This window comes from Pleurodeles waltl, chromosome 6 (genome assembly GCF_031143425.1).
Source record: "Pleurodeles waltl isolate 20211129_DDA chromosome 6, aPleWal1.hap1.20221129, whole genome shotgun sequence".
NCBI classification, from domain to species: Eukaryota; Metazoa; Chordata; class Amphibia; order Caudata; family Salamandridae; genus Pleurodeles; species Pleurodeles waltl.
In genome coordinates, this window is record NC_090445.1 from 99,968,504 (window position 1) to 99,984,711 (window position 16,208).

The 16,208-nt window shown below is 47.1% G+C and overlaps 1 protein-coding gene across 1 annotated transcript in view; it reads right to left on the reverse strand.

The window, feature by feature from the left end:
- Positions 1-11,465: 11,465 nt before the first annotated feature.
- The window catches only part of LOC138299287 (melanoregulin-like), an 83,547-nt gene continuing 78,804 nt past the window's right edge, over positions 11,466-16,208 (reverse strand). Inside the window, exon 5 of the mRNA XM_069237447.1 lies at positions 11,466-14,936. Coding sequence (XP_069093548.1) covers positions 14,718-14,936 — 219 coding nt within the window. The 3' untranslated portion in view covers positions 11,466-14,717. The remainder of the gene's footprint in view (positions 14,937-16,208) is intronic.

Here is a 16,208-nt window from a genome sequence, read left to right on the forward strand (position 1 = left end):
AGTGGGGGTCCTCAGGAGTCAAAAGGTTGAGAACCCCTGCCTTAGATGGCTGCGATTCCTTATAGGTTTCAAATAGGTATGTACCTCATTAATATTCATGAGGTAGTTAGATTTGTGACCCACTAGAACTCGCTGATTATAAAATGTAAGTTTCCTTACATCAGGAATTGCGATTTCGTAATTGCTATTCGGTAAGAATCGAAATTAAGAAATCACAATTCTGGACTTCTGTACATTTGGCCCTAAGCTTTCGTACCTTTTTTATGGCTGCCTTGTCAATGGCTTGGGGGTCCATGCTCTACAAGGGTTGAAAGACCCGTTCAAGGGCTTTACAGTTACATTTGGTCATCCTCAGCTCTTCTGAATATCAAAGAGGGGAAGTGTTGGACATGGCTCTTTCTGCAGGGTCATCCACAAACTGGTTGCCTTTTCCCTCCACTTTTTGCTGAATTTGTTTTTGCTATCTTTAGAATTGTGAGCACTTTACCACTGCTAACCAGTGCTTAAGTGCAGGTGCTCTGTACTCTAAACATGGTGATAATGGCTTATCCACAGCTGGCATATTTAATTTACTTGCAAATCCCTAGTAAAGAGCACTATGGGGGTCATTCCGAGTCTGGCGGGCGGCGGAGGCCGCCCGCCAGACTTCCCCCCTCCAAAATACCGCTCCGCGGTCGAAAGACCGCTGAGGGTATTTTGGCTTTTGCACTGGGCTGGCGGGCGACCGCCAAAAGGCCGCCTGCCAGCCCAGTGCAAAAGACCCTTCCCACGAGGACGCCGGCTCAGAATTGAGCCGGCGGAGTGGGAAGGTGCGACGGGTGCAGTGGCACCCGTCGCGTATTTCAGTGTCTGCAAAGCAGACACTGAAATACAAAGTGGGGCCCCCAGGGGCCCCACGACAACCCATACCGCCATCCTGTTCCTGGCGGGAGAACCGCCAGGAACAGGATGGCGGTATGGGCTGTCAGAATCCCCATGGCGGCGCAGCTTGAGGATTCAGCAGGGCAGCGGAAAACCGGCGGGAGACCGCCGGTTTTCCTGTTCTGACCGCGGCCAAACCGCCGCGGTCAGAATGCCCTGCGGGGCACCGCCAGCCTGTTGGCGGTGCTTCCGCCGACCCTGGCCCCGGCGGTCCATGACCGCCGGGGTCAGAATCACCCCCTATGTGTGTCAAGAGCCTGCAAATTAAATGCTACTATTGGGCATGCAGCACTGATTGTGCCACCAACTACAGTATCCCTTTAAACATGTCCCAGGCCTGCAAATACAGAACCTATGTGTGTAATTTTAAACCACCAGTTCGACCTGGCAGGTGCACCAACTTCCTAGGTCCAAAATCTTCCTTTTAATTAGATGTAAGTCACCCCTAAGGTACGCCCTAGCTAGCCCCAAGAGCAGGGTGGTAGTGTGTGTATAAAGCTGGACCTTTACTTTTAAGTTTAACATGTCCTGATAGTGAAAAACTATTCAATTAGTTTTTCACTACTGCAAGGCCCATCTCGGCTATCCGTTACCATTGGAATCACCTTGAAACAGCCTTTAAGTGTGATTTCCAATTGGGATAGGTTAGAAATGTGGAGTTTGGTGTCTCTGGACTCACAATTTAAAGTCACAACTTATGGTGAAGTCAGATTTTAAATTGTAAGTCAGAAAATGCAACTTTCAGAAAGTTGGCATTTACTCACTTTAACCATCCTGTGCCTCTGTCTAGCTCTGAATGTACATATGGGGTGAGTGACAGCTGGGCTTTGTGCATTCCCTCTAGACAGTCACACACAAAGGGAGTTGGGGTGTGACATTTACATCCTGATAGCACATTTATCAGGTTGAAGGGCATTCCTGGGCTAGATGGGAAGGAGGAGCTGACACTTACACCTGAATAGGGCTGTGCCTGTCCCCACAAAAAGAGCTGCATAAACCCCCATATAGTGTCTGGAGCCAGGGAAAGAAGGGCAGGGACCTGATGCACTTCAAAGGCGTCTCTTTGAAGCTGCCCCCAATTAAAGGCTCAACTTGGTGCAAGTATTGGGTCTCAAACCTATCAAACCAATATACTCCTGGATCTGAGGACCTTCTGCCAGAAAGACATTGCATTGCTGTGTTGACCTGCTTCCTGTCTTGCCGAGGAGTGAAAAGGACTGGACTTGCCTCTCTACATCCTCTAATGAGCTTAAGTGACTCCAAGGACTTGTTGGCTTGCCTCTTGTTCTGAAGCCTCAGGCCATCAGAGACTACTTACAACCCTAAGCATCTGCTGGACTCTGCAAACTGTGAGTCCCGTCCTGCCAAGAGGTGTGACTCCAGTCCTGGGCCTTAAAAGGGAACTCTGCAGCTGTTTTCCTGCAAAAACTGCTGCATCCTCGCTTGATGCTGATGCATCGCCGCTGCTACTGTCAGGACTTTGCATCGCTGACTGGGCGGCTCAGGATTGATGCATCACCACCAGCTCTGGCGCATTGCATCATCGGCTGCATGGCTGCACGGCAACGTATTGCCTTCATCACAAGGGCTATACACCGCACCTTGAGGACATCGCATTGCCAGCTGCGTGGCTCAGTCATGATGCATCCTCCGGAATGCATGGATCCGAACTGACACGTTGCCTCCTCAACACCGACACAACCCTCCCTCAAAGGTGCCTTTCATGATGGCCCAGAATGGGTCCAGTAGCCAGCCTGTCCCCCATCGCGGTCGGCCTGAACTTTGGATTTATCCCAGTCTAGCACAGCCTCTTGTAACATTTTAGCACTACTGATTTATAAGCACTCTATTGCCGTTTATTCTTTAAAAATTCATATCTCGAGTCTACTTATTGGATTTTTGTTGTTTTGGTCTTGTTTTATTCATAAAAATATTCTTTGTTTTTCTGAACTGATGTGGAGTCTTTTGTGGTGTTTTCACTGTTTTACTGTAATTTAAGTGTTGCACAAATACTCCACACATTGTCTCTTAAGTTAAGCCTGACCGTTCTGTGCCAGGTTACCAGAGGGTGAACACAGGTTAATTTAGGTAGTGTAGCTGACTTACCCTGACTAGGTTTGTGCTCCCTACATGGACAGGATACGTACCTTTGCCAACTACAGACCCAATTACTAACAGGAAGGCTTATTGTGGACTTGATGAAGAGATTATAGGATACCTTACCTGAGTGACCTTTGACACCGCACAGGTTTTCGTGCCCTGAATGCATGAATTTGCACTTGGAGCCAAGCAGACAGTTCCATAACACTTCCCCAACATTCCTCGGTCACCTTGGGTTCACATTATATAGATTATCAACTCAATGGAAGTTTGTTCAATCATCACAATGGCCACCAAGTACCCATGTGTTTCCTGTGCATATTAATTCAAGGGTCCTAGTATGAGTGGCTCCTCTGTCACCTCACTTGTCACCTCTGCTTCCCCACAATGCATTCCATTCACTGCCACTCTTCCCACCCATCAAAAAGCTGGTTCCAAACCAGTTAACTAGGCTCCTATTCCGATAGTGTTCCACATGTTTCCAAGTCTTTGATGTGAGATTTGCCTGGTGTCACTATCCCTCTGTCAGACATTAGTAGGTGGCTCCAATAACCCACTCATGATAAGTTTCTAGAATATGTGTTGCTTTATATGTCTTGTCCCCAACACTGATGCCAGAACTAACATCTCCTAAGCGCCTGACTGCCTCTCCCCACTGAGTCTTGCAAAAGGCCTAGCCCAGTGGTTCTCAACCTGTGGTCCGGGGACCCCTGGGGGTCCGCGACACCTCTGCAGGGGGTCCGCAACTGTTTAGAAAATTAATATATTTGATCCCCAGCTTTCATTAATGTCTAAGTGGGGGGTCCCTGGATTCCAATAATGATTCAGTGGGGGTCCCCGGGTTCCAGTAATGATTCAGTGGGGGTCCACAGAAGTCAAAAGGTTGGGAACCACTGGCCTAGCCTATCAGAATTCTCCCAATCACCTTACCTTGTGGGGCTGCATTCTTCTGCTGCCGTTAATCCAGGATATGTTGGGGTAACTTCCTTTCACAATTGCATAGGTTGCAGCAGTGCTGTGCAGTTTATCCAGATTCAACAGATTGAACCACATCATTTATCTTTGCCTTTCCTATACAGTAATCTAAATGCATTTGTTTCACAGAATCTGTGCTTGAGATCCTTGCTGTGACATCATCATGGCTGTGTCCATAACCTTATAATTGAAACATTCATTCTAAAAAGTGAAACCGGAAGGAGTCAGAGGGTGGGTTTCGGCTATCTCAGTCATACATGTGAGAGAGCATAACTTGGCTGCTCCATTATGTGTTCCAGAAGGAGAACTGAAATGTACTCGACAACATATATAATGTGTGTTTGAATGTATTCATGTAAACTAAGAAACTGGAGTCATGAACTGAAATGCTTTTATAAGTATGGATGTAGAATGATCACATGCAAATCACATGTATGCAGTATTATTTCATGAATGAATAGTATGATTTTCTAGTTAATTGACATTTTCATAGTTATACGTCAATATTTTACTCATGTGACATGCATGTATAACCATGTTTTTAAATGTGCATTAAGGTTTACGCTACATTAGCTGGAGATGAGGCCTGAAAGTGTTCTCTTTGTGTTTAAGCTTCAACGTGAAAGTTTTGCTCTCGCTGTGTATTTCTTTGCTTGCATGTGCATCAACAGAAGGCCTTTTTTTATTGAAAAGGTTATTAGATACGGGAGCAAGAGGAGACAGGTTGCCAAAGACGGGAGAGTTAACGAGGAGTTGTGAAGGAGAACTCCCATCCGAATTCTTGAAGACGAGAAAGATCCAAGGTTGTTCTAATGGCTGAACCAAGAAATGAAAGCCTAATTAATAAATGCCCTCCTCGACTGTGCAAGGACTATGGAAAGTTACTAGGAGTGACGTCAACTATCTGAAGTTTACGGCCTAAGAGTGTATTAGCTAGTTAAAGATTCAGACACTTTCTGCCCTTTGAGTAGAGTGGACACTGAGAGAGTTATAGAGGTACAGACCTCGGTGTCTTTTTGTTTGGCTGATTTGGCTTTAGGGTACACACATCTCTCTTGATGAAACTTCAACTGAAGTTCCTGTGGTGCTGACATTTTGCTTCATTTCCAATATATCAAGCTAGATGGTTTTTGGTTTTTCTGTAGATTACTAGAGTAGTTAGAGTATTATAGGTTCGATGGTTGGGCAGGAGAATCAAAGCTTGAACTCAGAGCATCATGTGTTTGTTTTTCCTTATTTTCTGGATTGTTACTACTGAAGTCTTGGGCTGTTTAATGATGGCACGTTTCAATTTTGTCTGATGCTTTAACTTACCTTTGGTAATCTTGTATTTCTATAGCATGGTTTTGAGACTTATTTACATAAGTTTGGCTTTGAATTTGTAATAAATCTTTTGAACTTTCATTTTTGCTTCTGAGATGTAATGTGTGACCACATGAGTTAGACTGTAATTTAAATTAAATGTTGAGATGTATTTTTCCTCACCTGGAACTTATAAAAGGATTCTTCAGGCAAAATGAAATCAGTTATAGTGTCAGACGCTGGATCACATGCATGACACCAAACCCTTCCCACCGGGCCAAACAGCACGCAAAAATATCTAATGTAATTGCACTGGTGAAGTTTTCAAATTCTTGTGCATTAAAAACACTATTTTTCGATCAGCGCCCCAGCAAGCGCGTGTGCAGAACTGTGCAAGTTACTGTGCAGTCCATGTAATAATCGGTCCCTTTGGGATCGGTGCATCACTCTGGAGTGCCGGCCTTCTTCCAAGGCCCTTATCTCTGAGACAAGCACTCTGTGTTGAGTAGTGAGCGGCGTGAGACCTCCTGGGCTCGCCGAGGGATGTCACTGCCTGCTTACGGACCAGACCGAGGCGGGAGGCCCGCCTGCCACCGGCCTGGCGGTGCTCAGCTTCCTTCTGCTGCCACCACAGCCAGTAGCCTCTCCTGGTCTCCCCACTTGGCCCTGCCACCCCTCAGACTCCTGCAGAGTTAAACCTTGGGAATGACTGTTCCGATTACGCGGTTATCGACTGAGCCAGTGGAACAGCTGCCTGGGCACGGTGAGGGCTGGGAATCCTGCGCCCTGGCCCTGACATAATAGCACTAAAGCCAGTGGACTTACACGTGCCCCCTCCCATAATTAATGGCTACCTCCCCCCATTGCCCCACGCCCCTTGTCTGTAGCAGTTGCCTATATTTTAATATGACCCGCTAAAAATACATTGACCCGAGGATGACCCCGCCTCCGCTGGGCTCCTGCCCACCGCGGGGTGACCTTCCCGGAGCTCTGCTCTGCGTAAACAACCCCCAACCCGGAGGAATATTCATTACACTGCGGGAGCTGAGCTCTGGGCCCGGAAGGACAGCTGGGCCGAGCCCAAGGGGAGCCGGGCCAGCAGGGAGATAGACGGGACAAGAACAGCAGAGAGACTATAGAGACAGCGACAGCAGAGAGATAAAGGGACAAGTAAATCAGGGAATTAAGAGGACAGGCACAGAAGAGACATTAAGGGACAGAGACAACAGAGAGATGAAAGGACAGTTGAAGCTGAGGGATACAGGGACAAGTGGGAGACAAAGAGACAGGGATAGCAGAGGGATAGGGGCGCATCAGAGACAGAAAAGGAGGGAGATGAAGCACTATAGGAAACAAGGAGGAGGAAGCCGGAGCCACATTTCCCCTTCTCCCTGCCTTCGGAGAGACTTATTGAAGGCGAGGGGGCTGGGCCTTCCGAGAGACTAGATGAAGATGAAAGGGCCAGACTTTCTGAGAGTGAGGGAGCTGAGTCTTTTGAGAAACTTAGGGCCTCATTACGAGTATGGTGGTCACTAGACCCCTTTACTCACGGATGGTGGCCGGACCATCACCAATACTGCGGTCTGAGCACCTCATCACAGCCCTGCGGTCAGGCCACCAGGGAACCGCCAGCTCCACCAGGATCAGAGATACCCGCGGTCTGGAAGTGGTGGTGGTCCTAATCCGCCATTGCAAGCAGTGCTGCCCTTGGGATTACGATCCCCTTCTCTGCCAGCGGTTTCATGGCGTACCCCCTGGCCAGCACCATCGCAATCTTCACCGGAGGTCCCCCCTGGCCAGCACCATTGCAATGTTCACTGTCTGCTTTGCAAACAGTGAACATTGTGAAGGTGCTGGTGCACCCTGCGCTCTTCAGCATTGCTACTGGCTTGATTATGAGACGGACACAATGATATTGGCTGTTTCCCGCTAGGTCAGTGGATGGAAACTCAGGTTTCCACCCGCTGAGATAGCGGGAAACTCTTAATGGGGTCAGCTGGGAGGTAGCCTCTATGGCGGCAACCTTCCTATTGGAAGTCTGTGGAACTCATAATGAGCCCCTTAGGGCCCTTTGAAAGACTAGGGCAGAAAAGGATGATCAAAGGAGGACCAAAGGAGGGAGACAAAAGGCAGCCTGGAGGGCTATCAAACAAAAGGACAGAAAGGGGCTAAGACTAGCTGGGAGACATGGGTGGGATGGGCATAATAGGAGGGGGTGGCATGGTCAACCGGGAGACTAGAAGATGGGGCCTCTCTGCTCCTATAAACCTTTTCATTTATAATCAGGACCACTGGAATTAAGTGATTCTGCGCTTGTGGAATTGTCTGCCTGGTTTTGGATTTGTCACATTTGCCACATAATCCATTATTTTATGCATAGTTTTCAATTTAACAAAAAAAAAAAAAAATGCCTCCACACATGCTGGCTTACTGGGAGGCCTTCTGTGATGCAGAGGCAGGTCATCTGTCAGTTGCTGATTGCTTTTATTTAGGTGTTAAGCTGATATTAGTGGATAAAAACTTTACCCATACAGTTCTAACATATGTAAAAGTGGAAAAATCGCTGAGAAATCTGCTTCAAAATATGCTGCATTAACCACATAATTTGCCTTTTCTTGGCATGTAATTTGATCCCCCGCTAGATAATTAGGTCCTCCCTGCTGCATAGTTTAAGTGCCCTGCATATAATGCACTATGGCCCATATTTATATGTTTTTTGTGCAGTATTTGCGTCGTTTTTTGACGCAAAATCGGCGCAAACTTACAAAATACAATTGTATTTTGTAAATTTGCACTGCTTTTGCATCAAAAAATTACGCAAATGTCGCGCTAAAAAAGTATAAATATGGGCCTTTGTAATTTAGTTTTTTGCTTAAATAGCCAACACAAAAGAGTGCCCTACTCCAACAAATGGGCTAGTTCTCCTTTTGAGAAAAGCCAAAAGCTTTTTATATTATAACCCTTACTCACCAGGTTACCCCTTGGTGGCATGCTTCATCATAGGGTTCTTCCCGCTGCGGAACGGGGTGCGCTAATACCTGTGAGTTACACAGGAGCACAGGTGAGTAGGGATCTCTATTTTGTGTTGCATTTTCATTGTAAGGAGGATGAGGCCTCCTCTGTAGCACCTCTGGGCTTTCCTCCTTTTTGTTGATATATTGTACTTAAATTGCCCATGTATCTCTGCTGCAGTATTTACTCTCCTAAAGTTGTATTTCTTTTTCTACCCCTTACCACAGTCACCAACTTAATATGTTTTGGGGCTTGTTGTTATTAATTTGTATCTGTTTACCTTCTTGGGCCAGTTTCAAATTGTTTCATTACAAAAAATTCACTTGTAATACCATACAATGACCTATTCCACATTGACAAACACAACAATTAGCCATGTATATATAGCAATTCTATAGTCAGATCTCCAGATGCGGTTCAGAAGTAGAAGTATTTTACTCCCAACGTTTAGGGCCATATTTATGACCCAGTTTGTGTTGCATTGCGGTTTCCACCATGCAACCTTGCCCCTGAGTGGCTTTATAAATCTCAAGTAATGCAACGCAGTGCAAGGGAGGAGCTTCCATGGATGTTGCATGGGTGTTCTCATGCGACATCCATGGATTTTGAGGCATTCCGAGATTTACCAAAAGTGGTAGACCTGGGAATCTGCCAAAAACCTAAATCTCCCCACTTGAGGCTTAACAAGGAGAAATAGCTTTATTTCCCCTAGTTTTAGCCTCTTTCTATTTGTGCTGCATTCACAGCACACACAGAAAGAGGTAAAAGCCTCTCAGGATTGTGGTTGTGCAGGAAGGTGGCCCTTTCTGCACAAAAACAATCCTGCATGCAGCGCAGGCATGCTTTCACCATGGTGCAAGGGTGCCTGCATTGGAGCTAGGCAGCCCATTGTGTGCCAGTGCAGAGGAAAGGACGGGAATGTTCTCTTTTGCCTTAAATATGGCTCATTCTGCCCTTTCCCAGTTACGCAACACAGCACATCAAGGTCACTTGCTGCGCTGCACTGAGCCACTATTTCATAAATTTGCCCCCTAGAATAAAAAATATTCCTCATAAATTAAAAAAGATCATTCTATTATTCATGTGAGCATGTTTATTGCTATTAATTTTTATAAAAGTTGATTTTAAACCACAACTATGTGCTGCTATAAGGATGATCCACGCTTTCTTAGTAACTGAAAAGTAAGAAAAAATGAAAAGATATAATTTTCATCTTGTCAAAATAGTTTATCCATAGAAATTTGATGACAATTGATGCGTCAGAGGTCAGCACAGGATGTGGTGTGAGGAGCCAGTGAAAGGAAGTGTGGGTGCCAAACAGAAAAGGCAATGGTGCCACATCAGCGGCTGGTGGAGGCTCTGACGTCTGCACGGGAAACGCTCGCCTGCAGCATCATTGGTCCTTTGGCAGTTCTGGGAGGAGGAGCCAGAATGCATTATTTGTGCAGACTACACTTCATTGTGGACTAAGGTCTAGTTTGTTGAGGGTCACCAGCCCAGTAGTTGTTTGGTTTTTAGTCGACGTAAGTCAAAGTAAAGGCTCCCCAAAGTGTATTGTATAAGGTTTTAGCATAGTGGACTGCCGGGAGCTCTTTAATACTAGTGCCAGTAGTTGCTGGTTTAGGCCTTAGGCTCTTTTTGGAATATATGCCTTTCTGTTTCTCCATGTTTAACTTAGGACATTCTAACTACAGTGTGTGGAACTTTCAAATAGAATTATAACCTTTCGGTCTTGGGCTATACTGTCCTTGATGCTCCGCTCCCACATAATAGACCACTGCCTATGGTTCGACACCTGTCTGGGGGAGAAGGCCTTTAACAACTGGTATAGCAGTGTTCAGTTCATGCTCATAAGCATGCATAGATTATGGAACTGATTACCAGTGTACAAGGTTGCATGATCCTCACAGTAATGGACAGGCAAAGTGTGCTATCCAGGTGGCCAAAGAGCGGCGACTACTCATATGGGGTTGAAATTAAGATGGAATGTCCAGAATACTACAGAAATGATGTAAGCGCAGGACATCAGTTAATGCTGCCAGGGAATGGGGAGATGATGGGAAGTAGAGGGAGAGAAAGAAAAAGATAGAGAGAGAGAATATTCCAGCATCAACCCGTCCATAGGGGCGGAGGGGCCAACCCCCCCCCCCCCCCCCACCACCACCTTTTTCCCAGCAAGAAAATTGTCTGTCAGGCTGAAGAAAGGTCAGCCTGAGAGACACTCTTCTTGTTCAGGTCAGGGAGCCAGGAGCTAGATATGCGCTACACCCACAGGCTCCTGGCTGCCTGAGCTGAACTTTACCAGGCTGAGGATTTCACAACCCTGGGTGCGTGACCTCCTCAGCTTGGCAAAAGTGCCATGAGGCCATCCCCCTGACGACGAGGGGGAGTGTCACTGATTGCCTCAGACCTGGGTGCTTCAGTTTTAAGCCCTGAAGTGCCCAGGGCTGAGTGTCAATCAGCGACACCTTGTCACAGATTGGGGTGGGGTCAGCAGTCTCACTGCCCCCATCGCACTCTGTGAGGAATGAGGGAAGGCAGAAGTTCCAACACTCCTGGGACCTCCAAGGCTTCCCTCTCTACGGTAAAGGTAGGTTGTATGTGTTTTTGTATGTTTGGTGCGTGCATGTATGTATGAATGTAGGTGCATTTGTTAGGGAGTGTTGTGAATGGATGTGTGCGTGTGTGTGTGTGAATGCATGGGTGTGAGTGACTGTGTAAGTGTGCGTGTGTGACCCCCACACCCCTCCCTGGTAAGACTACCGGCCGCCACTGGAATATTCCTCGGATGTCAGTTGAGGATCTGTCCCTCGGCCGAGAAATGTACCGGTGTGGGGTTGCTGTGCACTTGGAATACTTAGACGATATCGTCTGCACGTTGCCTCTAGTCTTACGACATTAAAGACGGTACCATAGAAAAAATGACAACTGAAACCAATAGACAATTTAGCCATGAATGAGCAGTTCGAAGCTGCCACTGAAATCACCCAGAACTGTCTCAATAGTAGATGTAATGATGTCTAAAGCTTCTAGAAATGGTGCAATTGGTTACCTCCTCAGGGAGCGCGGTCACTGCTGTGTCTCTGCATAGGCCGACTTATAATCACCAAGCCTATCATGAGGTTGCAATACAGAAGGAGGAGGCGAGAAGCAGCTGTAAGAAGAATGTGTTTATTGAGAGCCAGAGACCCTTGGGGCACTCGATCTGTGCTTGTGACGGGAGTTCAAAGTGCCTTTCTTCCCACGTGGCAAGGACCCCCAGGTCTTTCAGTTCTCAGGGAAAGTGCTGGCCCATTGCCAGCCCTCCTATCCATCCCCCATCCCCTGCGATCTCCAGGCATTAGCAAGCTGAGAGAGCACGGGTCAGTGTCAGTATACCTGGAGCTTCCTGGGTAATCCTGTCCTCCTCCCTAGATCCCAGGCATAGGTTGGTTCAGGAATGTGAATACATCTTTTTAGGACCCCTGCATCTTTGTGAGCTCACACTGTGCGCATTGCAAGAACGCCTGGGGTCCTAGGTTAATTTTTACCACCATGCTATTTGTTATTGTGATGTAATATGATAAAAAATGTCCCTGGGGCCCACCTATGCTTAAAAGATGCTTTTGTCAACATTCACAAAGGGAAAATGGCTCCTTTGGGACCCCATCTCGTTGGTGAATGGGGTACCACTAAATATTTGTAGCCTTTAAGTATTAATGTTTTGTAACAGAATTGCGTGTTACTGAAGTACTAGTTGGGTTTCATACGTGACAAAAAGCCTTTTTGTGGTTGCAAAAGGCCCGATTCTGCGAACCGGACACTTGGTGAATACAAAAAGCCCTAACCTTGTACACTTTCACCCCCTCCCTGCAGTTCATAGTTGACCCAGAGATGAGGTTATGTCATTGCCAGTGCCCCCACCAAGCCAAAATGTGCTCAATGAAAAAGGCATGCTATTGAGAGACCACCCAGGCCCCATGCCCCTTTATCATTGGTGGGCTTGGGAGTAGGGATGTATTGTTGGCTTCTTCAGGTTTTGAGGGGCTTAGGGAGAAGGCTGTCATAGAATGCCCCGCAAGTTGATGAAGTCAAGGATGAGTCTGCTGTTAGGATGGTAATGTCCCCTGCACAATGAACAGGCATGTGCCCCTGCCCTGAGTGTATCAGAGCACGTGAATTTGGTATCCTGACTTTTCCTTTGACCCTAGTGTCACAATAATTTAGCATGAGTTCAGACACCTAGGACTGTCCTTGCAAACATGAGTTCTAAGAGCTGCCTTGTGATGTGGAAGAGCACACTCAGTGTGCCTGCAGAGAAGACAACAGACTACTGTCCTTATCATTGGTGCATTGCGTAAAGTGGTGGTGGCAGCATAACATGTTTGTTGATGATAGCGTGACCAGACCTTCTTTCTTTGTATCAATAAGAGTGTGGTCTACTAGCATCTTTCATGTAAAGTTCCACTGTTATGTGAAGAGTCAGAACCTGACAGTGACCATGTGGCACCTGTAACGTAGCAGGACCCTGAATACATGTGATTCTGTACACTGAAGGCAGTAAATTCCATTTTGGCAATTCTTTGGTTGAGCCTGACACAAACTGGAGGGTGAGGATAGCTTTACCTGACAGTGGAAGTGTTTTGACAGCACTCATGTAGTTTGAGGATGGAAACAAAGATACTGATGTGAGGATGATGGAGGTGATGGAGACAGGGCTGCCTTTAAAGAGGTTTCTAGGCTAGGTCTGCCCTTTTGTCTGCCCCCGTTTACTACTTCAGGAAGGCTGATGACAGCACAATGAAATTGCTGAGTTCATTGTACTCCTGCTTTGAGCACTCATGGTTCGAACCGCCCCAGTGATACTCACTGTGAAAAGCATCACCTTACACAACGGCTGTTTCTGGTGCGGGACTAAGAAGGTCAATTAAAAGGGAACAAACTCAAACAGGTTTAGGAGTTTGAGATGGTAGATCCACATCCCATGTCTGGAAAACATCTTTGCGCCAGAAGTACTTCTTGACCAAGGAAAGAAGTGCTCCACTGAGTATACAAAGAGCTGCTTGTAACCAGTGCTGGTGTCTGCTTGACAGGCTCCCAGAGGTATGAGGACATCAGCTGAAGTCTGCACTTTCTTGTGGAGGAGCAGAGGGTCGGCCTAGAGTCTGCATGGTGAGAGAGAGAAGAGGAGTGTGTCTGGTCCTGCCGGAGGACAGACTGTACAGGAGGAGAAGCCAGTGTGCTCCCAGTCTGAGAAACTCCAAAAGAAAGTGGACTGCATTAGAAACTGAAACCAGTCGTATCATGAGGGGGTTACCTACACTATCTGTGCAGTTCAGACTGAAAACTGCCTCAAAACAAAAACTTCACTAAAACAACTGTGGTCGTTTCCACTGCCCGCTGCTGCAGGGTAGGAGTTAGTGTTACCAATGTCAGTACTTGAAGAAAGAAGGCACATGACTGCTAAGTGGTGCCTAGTTGGCTTGGGAGGTTGCAGCTACACATCACCGCAGAGTGGAGCCTGGTCAGCCGGGAGGCTGCAACTGCAGAAAAGCCATACCATGACATTCAAATGAGTTGTAATTGCCCATTTCTACAGGTGCTGTGGAGAGGCTGCCATGAAGATGGTCCTGCCAACTGCATCACCCAATCTACATCAATATTGGCCCGGTACTGCAAAGTTTCACATGCAACATAGACGTGCTTTGAGGAAACGAAGTGTGAGAACATGTGACTTTCTGCCCAAACTGAACCTGGAGTAAGAACTATTGAACTGAGCTGTCTGTATAAACCAGGTGGTAACAGTGATGTCATCTGTGCCTATGCCTGCTTCATGCCTCTGCACCAGAATAATGAGGACTGTAGCTACTAGAGTCACCAAGATGGGAAGAAAATGCTGGAATGGGGAGGAGTAGGCGAAGCAGTTACTGGGATCACAACCAGGTATACAGCCACCTAATCGCTACCCTAGTATTTAGTTCTGTGTTGTAATTAAAGTTGCTTTTATTGAAAGAAAGGCATTAGACTGGGCATTAAGTTCTGAGTTCTTGCTTGGCACATTACCTCCCTGAGAAGCCTGTGACTGCTAACCCTGGCTACCCAAGTGTGGAAAGGATTGTACTTCACCCATTTCGCAGAGCTATAGTAGGATGAACCCAGGGGCACCAGGTGGCCTCAATCATCATGGTTGGGGCCAGTAGCCCCTGTCTGCTCTGTGCCCGCCCAAACAGTGTCTGACAGCGCTAATGCACTCCGTCTAGTTCTTGGATGAAGCTGCCATTGCCCACTCATTGGGTTATTCGTCAGCTACTAGATGTGGTTGTGTCATTGTCCCATCCAGCTCTTGGTGGGCTCAAGAATGAGAGTGAGCCATTGGCACATTGACAAACAACTCTGTGCACATGATCCAGGAGCTGGGTCTTGGGCCTTCATTCCATCAGGTTGACCATGAAGCTTTCCTCATCTACCTCCAAGGCCTCTTCTTCATCTGCCTCTTTGGCCTCGACAGCCTCCAGGCCTGTGGACACCAGGACAGCAATGGGTTCTGCATCCAGGTCCCTCTCGTTGGGCTCCTCGCTGTTCAGAGGATAGTACTGCTTCACCATCGACACAAACTGCTCCCCCACGTCCAAAAGTATCAGGCGATCCTGGAGAAAAAGAGGGCAAAGAGGGGGTATTAACACAGAAGACTCAGTCAGTGCTTGGGTCAGGGCCCCCTATGTCTATGCTAGGGCTCCCTCAGTATGTTCCAGGGTCATAGATTTGTGTTTCAGGGCTTCCTCAGCATGTGCCAAGGTATCAATCTGCTTTAGTCTGTGCTAAGGTCTTGGGCTCCCTCTCTCTGTGCCAAGGTCTCAGCACCTTCAGCCAATGCTCAGATTTTGGCTTTGTTAGCTTGTGCTTTTATTCTGTGATGGGCTTCCTCAATCTGAGGTGGGCTCCTTCAGTTTATGATAAGCTCCCGTAGTGTGTGGTGGGCTCCCACAGTGTGTGATGGGCTTCCTCTGTTAATGATGGAGTTTCTAGGCCTAAGAAGGGCTCCTTCATAGTCTGATGGGCTCCCTCGTTAACTGTTGGGCTCCTTCAGTTTGTAATGGGCTCCCTTAGACTGTGATGAGATGTCACAATATGTGATGGGCTCCCTCTATCTGTAATTGGCTACCTTAGTTTATGATGGATTCCCACAGTCTGTGAAAGGCTCCTGCCATGTGTGAATGGCTCCCTCAGACTGTGAGGGGGTTTTGAGGGTCTTATGGACTCCTTCAGACTTCAATGAGCTCCCTCAATGGGCTACATTCATTTTCACATTGGATCACTCAGTATGTGATAGGCTTCCTCATCAGTAGTAGACTCCCACAGTATATGCTGACTTTCTACAGTTTGAAAAGGGCTCTCTCTGTGATGACTGCCCTTATTCTAAGATGAATCCCGTCACTTTATGATGAGCGACCACAGTATATGCTGGGTTCCTTAAGTTCTAAAGAATTGATGGATTAAATTCACGTCTGTGACTGGGGGTGAATGTTTTATTGGTTCCGCATTCCGTCCATCATTTGTGTTTGTTTGCTTTTGTCACCATAAGTGTGCTGGGTATGCCCAGACGTGGGTCCCTGGCTCACTATGCCACTGGATTCAAGCTAGCCTGGCTGATGAAGGGTGATACCCTGAAACCGGTCCCAGGATGCTTGTTTCCGGTCCAGGGAGGACTTGGCCTGGCAGTTCGGGCTGGACTGTTCTCATGGGGAACAGGGTCAAGACTGATTTGTATATGGCTGGGTCCAAACTGAGGTGGCATAGTGAGCAAAAGAATTAATGGATTAAACCCAGGTCTGTGACTGTGCATGAATGTTTGATTGGTTCCGCATTCCGTCCATCATTTGTGTTTTTTTGGGTTCCTTGTGTCTGTCATGGACTCCCTG